Source organism: Triticum dicoccoides, chromosome 4B (assembly GCF_002162155.2).
Source record: "Triticum dicoccoides isolate Atlit2015 ecotype Zavitan chromosome 4B, WEW_v2.0, whole genome shotgun sequence".
In the NCBI taxonomy this organism is placed as follows: Eukaryota; Viridiplantae; Streptophyta; class Magnoliopsida; order Poales; family Poaceae; genus Triticum; species Triticum dicoccoides.
Genome location: NC_041387.1, coordinates 611,131,317 through 611,142,286, shown reverse-complemented (window position 1 = coordinate 611,142,286; position 10,970 = coordinate 611,131,317). Strand labels below are relative to the sequence as shown.

At 43.1% G+C, this 10,970-nt stretch overlaps 2 protein-coding genes across 2 annotated transcripts; one reads left to right on the top strand and one right to left on the bottom strand.

Annotated features, from left to right (window-relative positions):
* Window positions 1-5,328: 5,328 nt before the first annotated feature.
* On the bottom strand, window positions 5,329-6,867 carry LOC119292885. The gene is made up of 3 exons (XM_037571560.1): window positions 6,858-6,867; window positions 6,244-6,681; window positions 5,329-6,155 (listed from the first exon to the last, which is right to left on the bottom strand). The coding sequence occupies exons 1-3, from the start codon at window positions 6,865-6,867 to the stop codon at window positions 5,923-5,925; spliced, it is 681 nt and encodes a 226-aa protein (XP_037427457.1). The 3' UTR covers window positions 5,329-5,922.
* A 149-nt stretch (window positions 6,868-7,016) lies between these two features.
* LOC119291748 lies at window positions 7,017-10,299 on the top strand. Its single transcript, XM_037570559.1, has 2 exons — window positions 7,017-7,135; window positions 9,517-10,299. Exon 2 carries the CDS (start codon window positions 9,558-9,560, stop codon window positions 10,134-10,136), a length of 579 nt encoding a protein of 192 aa, XP_037426456.1. The 5' UTR covers window positions 7,017-7,135; window positions 9,517-9,557; the 3' UTR covers window positions 10,137-10,299.
* The last annotated feature ends 671 nt before the right edge of the window (window positions 10,300-10,970 follow it).

Genomic DNA, 10,970 nt, shown 5'->3' with positions numbered 1-10,970 from the left:
GAGCAGCCCGACATGATAAGATATAAATGCCCTTCAATGATATGACCGTTAGGTGGGTAGATATTTTGGGACAGCTGGCGCATAGCACATCAACGATCGGAAATTTAAGGTTCAAATTCCTCAAGGCTATCATGTTCCTCACTGTGTAGGCAATCCGCACTGGCAAATTCCTAACTCCTTAGTCAGAACAAATTCCTCAGAGACCAGAAGAACTTCGTCTCTGTCACTAAAGAATATGACTGAACTGTATGAGATTTCCAATGACTTCACTCGAAGGGATTGGTAGGTGTAGGATTTTGAGTTGAGCATCACTTGGAAATTTTTCCTTAGTATTTCCTCGACCCCCTTTAATAGTATGGTGTTTCCTATGACTCAAGAAAGAGAAAATGAAACTACGAAAACAAAAGTCTTCACACTTCATGTTCCTCGAATGAATACCAAGTCTTCAAGGTCACACCAATTTCTTCACTTTCAAAGTCTTCAGAAAGTCTTCAGAAATGCAAAGTCTTCAGTCAAAGAACTTCATTTTTAGGGGTCGACTTTCTCTGTAAATATCAAACTCCTCATAGACTTATAGACCTGTGTACACTCATAAACGCATTAGTCCCTTAACCTATAAGTATTCAATACACCAAAATCACTAAGGGGCACTAGATGCACTTACAAGAAACAGCTACAGGGGGGCTTTGGCAGTAATCTGTCGAGACGAGGGTGGGCGCTTCTGCTATAACTTTTGAGGATTTGGTCGATCCAGAAATCCTAGAAGCAATGGCGAGCTTGGAGGCCTTGCCTTTAGCTGCTGATTTGGGCTATCAGCGAATTGTTGTTGATACAGACTGTATGGCAACGATCACACATCTAAAGGGTGAATACAATGGACCCTCAGCAGTAACGATCCAAGATATTAAGCAAAGGATGCAAGCCTTTTTCATGTCAGTTGATTACGTCCATGAGAAGCGGGAGATGAATCTTGAAGCTCACAAGCTTTCAAAAGCAGTGACTACTTTAGCTTTTGGCCGCCATATTTGGCTTTCTATCTTACCTGACATTATTTGTATCCCAGACCTTGTTGTTATTTAAGTTAAGTGGCTTTCACCCCTCAAAAATAAAATAAAAAATACTACTACTTTGTTCGATCGATGCCCAGCCATTATCTGCGTCCTAATAAATAATGGACGTCGATAACTGCCACACGTGTGGCACAATGGACACCCGCCCACATGGCCGTGTGTGGCATATCCAGCAGGTAGCCCACACGACCATGTGTGGGCGAATATTACAACAGCCCACACGTGTGGCAGGAGGAGCACCCTACCACACAACTCGTTCAGTACGAGGGATCGATTCCCTGCACGAATTCATTCGTCAAGCTGAACCCACAGCCCCACACGCCTCGATCACACCAGGCCCTTTTCCATGTGAAAAAAGAACAAAAATCCCACTGACAACGAATTAAATGAAAAGGCCCAGATTTTGTTTTTTTAATGACAAAAAAGCCCATATTTTTCTCAGCTACTGAAAAAAGCAGAAAAATTGACATTCAAGTTTGACGAAACTATTTGCCATTATATTGTTTTCAACAATGGCAAAAGGTATATAAACACATATTTAATCCCCTCAAATGAAATGTGGCAAATCTGCCATGACAAAAAAAATCAATATTGCCATGTGAAAAAAAACAAATAGTTGAAAAATTCATGTGAAAAAAAAATTGACAGGACAACAAAAAGATAAAAATACAATGGCAATTAACATTGTAGTGTTTTCAAGGAGATTTTTTGTCGAGCGTGAGAAAAAACATAAAAGGTTGAAAAATCAAGTATGAACAAAAGAGATTTTCCATGGCAGATTGGTATCAAAGAATTGCCATGTTTTGTATGATGAATTTATCGTGTGTGAAAAACATAAAAATTGGAGATTCAAGTATGAAACAAGAAACTTGACATGGCAAATTCGTATCAAGAATTGCCGTGTATTTGTATGATGAATTTGCCATCTGTGAAAAAATAAAAAGTTGAAAATGAAGTATGAACAAGAAAAATGCCATGACAGATTCATATCAAAACTCGCCCCGAGAAATTCACGTAAGCTAAATTGGCATGGCAGATTCATATTGAAACTTGCCATGACATAAAAATCATGTAAACTAAATTTCCATGATTTGAAAACTAAATCTGCCATGATCAATAAACTGAATTTGCCATGAAGCAATGAACTAAAATTTGCCATGATCAATAAACCAAATTTGTATCAAAACTTGGCATGGCAGATTTGTATCAAGAAAATTGTTGTGTTCCTGTATGATGAATTTGCCGTGTGTGCAAAAAACAAACAAAAGTTGAAAATAAAAAAATGAACAAGAAAATTGCCATGGCAGATTTGTACAAAAACTTGCCATGGCAAAATTCGTATCAAGAATTGTCATGTGTTTGAATGATGAATTTGTCGTGTGTGAAAATGTAGGACCTTGAAGTATGTCTAGAGGGGGGGTGATTAGACTACTTGACCAATAAAAACTTAACCTTTTCCCATTTTTAGAGTTTGGCAGATTTTAGCTACTTTAGGATAAGTCAAGCAATCATCACACAATTCAAGCAAGCATGCAAAGAGTATATAGGCAGCGGAAATTAAAGCATGCAACTTGCAAGAAAGTAAAGGGAAGGGTTTGGAGGATTCAAACGCAATTGGAGACACGGATGTTTTTGGCGTGGTTCCGATAGGTGGTGCTATCGTACATCCACGTTGATGGAGACTTCAACCCACGAAGGGTAACGGCTGCGCGAGTCCACGGAGGGCTCCACCCACGAAGGGTCCACGAAGAAGCAACCTTGTCTATCCCACCATGGCCGTCGCCCACGAAGGACTTGCCTCACTAGCGGTAGATCTTCACGAAGTAGGCGATCTCCTTGCCCTCACAAACTCCTTGGTTCAACTCCACAATCTTGACGGAGGCTCCCAAGTGACACCTAGCCAATCTAGGAGACACCACTCTCCAAGAAGTAACAAATGGTGCGTTGATGATGAACTCCTTGCTCTTGTGCTTCAAATGATAGTCTCCCCAACACTCAACTCTCTCTCATAGGTTTTGGATCTGGTGGAAAGAAGATTTGAGTGGAAAGCAACTTGAGGAAGGCTAGAGATCAAGATTCATATGGTAGGAATGGAATATCTTGGCCTCAACACATGAGTAGGTGGTTCTCTCTCAGAAATGGTAAGTTGGAAGTGTAGGTTCGTTATGATGGCTCTCTTCACGAATGAAGAGGAGGTGGAAGGGTATATATAACCTCCACACAAAATCTAACCATTACACACAATTTACCAAACTCGGTGGGACCGAATTGTTAAACTCGGTCGGACCGATTTAATAAACCTAGTGACCGTTAGTGATTTTCGGTGGGACTGACATGCATCTCGGTGAGACCGATTCGGTTAGGGTTAGGGCATAACGTAATCTCGGTAAGACCGATTACACAAACTCGGTGAGACTGATTTGGTAATAAGCTTTCCAGAGAGTTGGTCAGGTAAACTCGGTGGGACCGATTTGCTCTTTTCGGTGAGACCGAAATGTTACAAAAAGGAAACAGAGAGTTTACATTGCAATCTCGGTGGGACCGATCGCTCACTTCGGTTAGACCGAAAACGTTATGAAGGGAAACAGAGAGATTACAACCCCATCTCGGTGAGACCGAGATCCCTATCGGTAAGACCGATTTGCTTAGGGTTTGTGGCAGTGGCTATGACTTTTGGAATCGGTGGCGCCGGATAGGAAGTTTAGGTGTGACCGATTTTGGCTATGGGTTTAGGTCATTTGTGGATGTGGGAAAGTAGTTGAGGGTTTTGGAGCATATCACTAAGCACATGAAGCAAGAGGCTCATTAAGCAACACCTCATCCCTCCTTGATAGTATTGGCTTTTCCTATAGACTCAATGTGATCTTGGATCATTAAAATATAAAATGAAGAGTCTTGAGCTTTTGAGCTTGAGCCAATCCTTTGTCCTTGGTATTTTGAGGGATCCACTTTCATCATCCATGCCATGCCATTCATTGAGCTTTCTTGAAATAATAGTCTTGGAATAGCATTAGCTCAATGAGCTATATGTTGTTATGAATTACCAAAACCACCTAGGGATAGTTGCACTTTCAGAAAAAAAACACAAAAAGTTGAAAATCAAGTATAAACAAGAAAAAAATTCATGGCAGATTCGCATCAAAACTTGCCACGGCGAAACTAACTAAATTCGTCATGAACAAGAAAAATTGCCATGGCAGATTCATATGTAAACTAGATTGCCATGATTTGAAAACTAAATTTGCCATGATCAATAAACTGAATTTTCCATGATTTGTAAACTAAATTTGCCATGAACCAAGAAACTAAAATTTGCCATGATCAATAAACCAAATTTGCATCAGAACTTGGCATGGCAGATTTGTATCAAGAATTGCCATGTGTTTGGTATGATGAATTTGCCGTGTGTGTAAAAAACACAAAAAGTTGAAAATCAAAAAAATGAAGAAGAACTTTGTAAACTAAATTTGCCACGCTAGATTCGTACCAAAACTTGCCATGGCAAATTCGTATCAAGAATTGCTGTGTGTTTGAATGATGAATTTGTCGTGTGTGAAAAAAAGTTGAAAATCAAGTATGAACAAGAAAAAGTGCCATGGCAGATTCGTTTCAAAACTTGCCATGGCAAAAATCACATAAATTAAAATTTGCCATGATTTGAAAACAAAAATTGCCATGACTAGTAAACTAAATTGACCATGGACCAAATAAACTAAATCTGACATGATCAAATAAAATCAGTTTTGCAGTGACCAATAAACTAAATTTGCCATGGCAATAAACTAAATTTTCCATTATCAACAAACTAAATTTGCCGTGGTTAAGTAAGAAAAAAAAGCATAAAAGATTGTCGTGGGCATGTTAAAAAACCTAAATTTGCCATGGCAGATAAACATGACATTTCTGCGATGGCAAACTTTGAAAAAATGGGTCACGGGAACAATTTCTAAACTTGCTATGGGATCAAGTGCAGAAAATTGGCATGCTATGTACACATAGTGCGATAACTTAAAAAAACAAGCATGGCAAGAACATGAGAAACGAATTGCCATGAATAGTTTACAGCTAACAGGAAAACTTACTTGCAATTGCCATAACAGAAAACATAGCTAAAAGAAGTTTGTAGTAATTGAAGACGAACTTCAGTAACCGTTTCAAATTTGCCATGGTCAGTACTACTCACACGGCAATTAGAAAAAGCTAATAAAGTTCACAATGGTCAATGTAATAAAAATGCCATGTTTCGTAAGGTAATTTGCCGTGCTAAATCCAATAAAATTGCAATGTCAAAGCATATTACAATGTATAGCATTTCAGTTTTCACTGAAAAAAGAAGCACTGAAAAACTACGCATGGTCATATTGCCGTCTGGCCATTTGTGAATTTCGCATGGTCGGTGAAAAAATAATTTGCCATTGTCAGTATAAATAAAAATGCCAAAAAAAAGTAGAGATAGACATCATCTAAGCTTAACGATTGTAGCCATGGAAATTGATGAACAACATCTGAGCTTAATCATGGTTGCCATTTTCATACAGTTTTAATGTTGTGGGAGTAATTTCAAAAGGATAGTTGTGATGAAACATGGCAAAAATGACATAAAAAGTAACCATGGCTCAGTGGATGTAAGTTGCCACACACATATGATAGAATTTGCCATGTTTGTGAGTCGGAGGACCTAGACATCTAGAAAGTGTGATTTATCAGAAAAATGTCATGCTACTGCTCTACCACACACCAAAGGATTGGCTAACACGAACAGTCCGCTACCCACGCTCTCCCCAGAGCCATAACTGCCACCTCTGCTAGTCGCTGGAAACAAATGATGGATGGAGTCATGGAACTCACTCGCCTAGCAGCCCGCCGCTGATACGCCGCCGTGGAGCTGCACTAGATCCGTGTCTTTGGGCTGGTTGGAGCATGAACGGCATGGAGCACGCAGGCGGGAGCACCGACCCGCTACCACGATGCTCGCGCCAGGCGTGTTGCAAGCCTCCATTGACAGGATGTCGTGCCTAACGCTGGCGAGCCAGGATCCCCGCTCCTCACGCCGACGATGCGAGCGACCAACAACAGGATTGCCGACTGGTGAGTAAGAATCCAAGGATGGAGGGGTGAGGGTGGCGTTGCTTCAGAGCAGGCAAGTAGAAGATGAGCAGAGGCCGGCGAGTACCTATAGACAGAGGCGGAGGCGCGCGAGCTGCCGTTCCATGGCCATCGGATCCGGCGCGTGATGCAGATCGGCGAAGCTGCAGATGCGCTAGGGCACCACGAATATGCCCGTCGTCAACGACGACCAGCTGGTCCCCGGCCTCCCCCTCCAACCTCGATGATGTGGAGGCGGACGGCGAGGTGTCGACTCCCGGCCTGCCGTCGCGCGCGCCCAACCAACTCTCCAGCTCGGCGGTTGGAGACCTTGAGGCGCAGTCTCTGCTTCCCGCCGTCGTCGTCTCTGGAAACAGCAACAGGAACCGGCCTCCCCCACCAACCTCGGCGAAGCGGAGGCGGTCGGCGAGGTCCCGCGCGGTGATGGAGATTGGAGTGGGGAGTGGCGAGAGTGACGAGGAGAGAAGGCAGTGGGGAGGGGAATGGGTTGGAAAAAGCGGTGGAGCTGCGAATGGATAACTCGTCCGGGCGAAAGCGTCAAGTGCCACACGTTCGGGCGAACGCTCTACCACCAGCACCCGCCTCGCTATGCCTACGTGGCACGAAAGATGCCGGCTGATTCTTGTAAGATTCACGCACTGCAAATCAACGATGATTAGCGCGTGTGGGCGAGATGCAGACGCCCACACATGTGGGGTTAGTGTTTCCGTAAATAAATTGGTAAAAAAGAATCAGAGAATGCGAGGCGGATACGGCAGCCCTGGGATCTCTGTGCTTTTACCCCTCTTGATAACCCCTCTTGCCCTCCCTCCTATAAAAGCCGCCCGCCTCCGTCTGCCCCCCGCACTCCATCGCCTCGCCGCCGTTCCCCGCAACCTGTCGACCCAATCTCACATCAATCACCCGACGGCGCCTCGTCCTCTCCAGATCGGGATCTTACGCCCGCCCGCCCGCCCGAGGTGAGCACTTGTACATCCCGATCAGCTTGGAGTTCGTTCCGATTGGTTGGTAGTGTCTGGTTCATAGGTCTCGGATCCAGCCAGCGTGGTCTCCCTCCGTAGTTGCTCGTTCCGATTGTGGTTGGTAGGCGCGGCGCGGCGCGGGTTCATACGTCTCGGATCCAGCCAGCGCCGTCTTGTATCCTATTCTATTCGTATGAGGAACCTACCTCGACTAGGATAGGATTTAATTATTAATTAGTTAGGGTTTGTTTGGTAACACCACCTAGTTAGGGTTTGTTCGATTATCCGTAATAAGGAATCAATCTGACGTTTTAGTTAGGGTTTGCTTGGTTGTGGTCAGATTTTGGTTTCTCAACTGTGCCTGTCGCGATTTTGGGCGGAAATTGATGATTTCGGGGGCAAAATTGGAGGGATTTTGTGGATGAAAGATGGGGAAACTTGGGGAAATGCTAGATCCACTTGAAACCAAGCAAATCCATGGATCAAAATAAACAAAACTTCATCATGCCAACAAATCACAAAAAAAAATTGGGGCTATTTTTGGTGGGGAAATTTCGAATTAGGACGAAAAACAACAAAATCAAGCTAGAAATCGAATATTAATTTGGATGGAATTCATGCTATGTTGTTTGATTTCAGTTTATGCCAGAATGTTAATTTTTTTTTATCAACTGTGTTTGAGCGTAGTAGATTTGTTGCATATTCATGTTCTAGCTCTGTTTGGATAGGTAACAATATTTTTTTGGATCCTAAAATATTTATGCACAGCACTTAACCTGCAGCTGCTGATTAATGTTGTAGTCGTATGTGCTGCTTTCCAGCTCTGTTGTTTGGATAGGTATTTGGTTATCGTTTGGGTTTATTTATTATATGTGATACTAATATTTGCCAATGATGATGTATCTTTTGCCAACCAATCTCTAGTCTTCTTCTTGAGGACTGTAAATGCTGGTTTGGTTTTCTGTCCTCACCTAAAAAGCACGGACACGCCAGGAATTGCCGAACTGCCGTCCTGATACGGCGGGATACGGGGATACGGCGGGATATGGCGGGATATGCGAATTTTGGAGTATCCCCGAAATTCGAATTAAAAAAAAAGAAAAAACGACTGGGATACGCAGGGACACGTTAGGGATACGGCCTGGCCCAAAAACACACCCCCGGGCCAGCCACGGCCCAATATGTAACCCTATTTTGCAGGGTCTCCAGCGTGCCATACGAGCTGCTCCCTGCTTCCCAGCTCGAACAGAAGGAGCCGCCACCTTCTGGATCGAAGTTCCCACCACCTGGACTCGCCGCCGCCGGCGCCGGCGACTCCTCCATCAAGCACCAGCAGCAGCAGAGTCTCTCTCTCTCCTCGCCTCCTCGGCTCCTCGCAGCTGTAGCCTGTAGGTAACCCAGCAGCTTCTCCATTCTTCAACCTCTTCCTCTTTTATTCTTCAGATTCAGATTTTGTTCCATTATTAAGGGATTAAGCTACTGGGTCTGGATGCTTGCTAGCTTGTTGTTGACTTGTTGTTGCTACCTCTCTGCTTGTGCTGCTGCTGTTTTTTATGCTGTTGCTGCTCGCTTGTGCTGCTTGGGCTGCTGCTGCTGCTGCTAGCCTGCTAGTGCTATTGCCTATTTCTGAATTTAACAGCTTTTGTTGCTGCACACTTGTTGATAGGTAGCAACTAGCAAGTGGCATGGCATCTGGGAGCGCCACAGCTGGTAGCCAATTTGTGTTTGATGTGTTTTGCAAGATGCAACTTACAATGAGATGGGGGGACGAGGATCGATCAAGCACTTGATAAAAGAGACACCAAATGGGGCAGTACTCTAGTCTATTCTTTATTTTGATCTATTTCTCTTTAATTTTCTGTCTTAACTCTATATTACATGGCATATTTTTATTTTATTTTATATATACTCGCCGTATCCCCGAATGGCTGTTTTTGGAAAATCCCCGTATCCGTATCCCCGTCTTTCCGTCCCCGTGTCCGTGCTTTTTAGGTCCTCACTATGCCCTTGCATATGGGATTCAATTTTTTATTTCCCAGCTGTTTAGTTTATTGTTTCCTTTGATGGTGAGGCATTAATTCTGGAGATGCAATTTTCTTGCTCACAATAATACAATGAATGATGGGATCTCTACCTACTTTGAACCAAATTATATTATATTCCCTCTGTTAATTATTTTTCTGTTTTGGTTATTCATTCATTTTGTTTAGTTGCCTATCAGTATACATGGTTGAATTGCTTTCACTTCATATTAATAACTATTCTCTCGCACAATGCAAATATGATGCTGTCCTAACTAATTAAGTAGAAGCTTGGATTGGTGCTGTATGGTCTCTTCCTGACATTAAATCCTCCTCTGTTTGTGCTGTGTGTACCAGCTGGTAGCAGCAACTCTTCTGCTGCAGTCCGCCAAAAGGAAATGATGGTCTACAAAATCCACTCCCATGCCCACATCCTAGACCTGCAGGCCAGCGCCGATCAGCTGGGCCACTCCAATAAGTCCATGCTTGTGAATCTTGTCTCTCTGGAGTCGGTGCGCATAGCGTGCGAGTCGTATGCACTCCTCCGCCAGCTGATCAACGAGTCGTGGATCTGGGCATGCTCGGAGCTGAAAATCCTCTTGGTTGTGGCAGGCTTGTCGCTGGAAATCCAAAAGCTTGAGCATGATGTGTTACCCCAGCTCATGGTTCAGGAGGCCAAGCTGGAAGAGGGCGCCCTGGAAGCCCTCCTACTCATGAAGAACTCAGCAATTACGCTCTTAGATCTGAGGAAGTGCTTTCAGTTATCCTTGGGCGTATTGCTTGCCGAGGAGGATCTGGTCTTAGCCCGAGTCAAAGAGCTGAGCATAATGCTAAAGGATACTGCTGATGATGTACTCAAAGGTAATTGCGACATTGTCTGTCTTCAGGAGCGTGCCCAATCGCTGGTCAAGCTGGTCACCGATGTGTTGGAGACCCCGGTTCGTTTCTGTGATCCTGATGAGTATTCTGATGAGTAGACTTATCAGCCAGCTAGAGGCTGTTGTGATGAGCATTTCTTAGGGGCGTGGCAAACAGTTTAGAATCAAATGTTGCGATGTATTTCTTGGACCCTCCTTTATGTTTGGATGTGTTATTAATGGATTTTAAATGATATGTATCTTGGGTAGTGTTTTCTCATTCTGTGCTAGTAGGTTTCAACTTGCAATTACTTTCAGTTTTTTTTTGAAACATCCATTCTGTGTTTTGCTGTACAGTCGCATGGAGGTATTCGCTCTTTTTGGGGAATATATGCCAAAAGAATATAGTAAGTTAGAAAAGAAATCCCAAATTTAAGTCTTTTAAGAGGTACTACATACGGATGAATATAGACATACTTTAGAACGTGGATTCACTCATTTTGCTCCGTATGTAGTTTTTGCTCCGTATGTAGTTTCCTAGTGAAATCAAGACTTGTATATTTAGGAACGGAGGGATATGTGAGTGTCCATGATTAAAGCTTTGCAAATACCATAAACAAATCATCACCTTGTACATATAAAGTGATGATTATTTTTACACTAACCGGTTTGGCAAGCAGTACTTCCTCCGTAAATAAAGAAACATAAGAACGTTTGGATTATCATTTCTTTAGAGAGGGAGTAGTATATATATATAATTGAATTAATAATGTGAGTAAGGATGGAGATGAAGATGGTGTGGCGACAAGGATATAACAAAACACCTGGTTCCTTCAGCCAAAAGTTGGCGACGTTCCTTGTTACACACGCTCCGCCCAACAAACGCTCCAAAAGCGAAAATACAATTCCTCAAACAACGGCCGAAGACTACTTCCCCACATGGAAAAGAAACAC

Excerpts from the sequence above, each read along its gene's own strand:
- LOC119292885 (XM_037571560.1), bottom strand. Across the intron at positions 6,156-6,243 it reads GCCTCCGCCTCTGTCTATAG|TCGGCAATCCTGTTGTTGGT; the intron begins GTACTCGCCGGC and ends CTTACTCACCAG.
- LOC119291748 (XM_037570559.1), top strand. The coding sequence starts at position 9,558 with ATGATGGTCTACAAAATCCACTCCCATGCCCACATCCTAGACCTGCAG.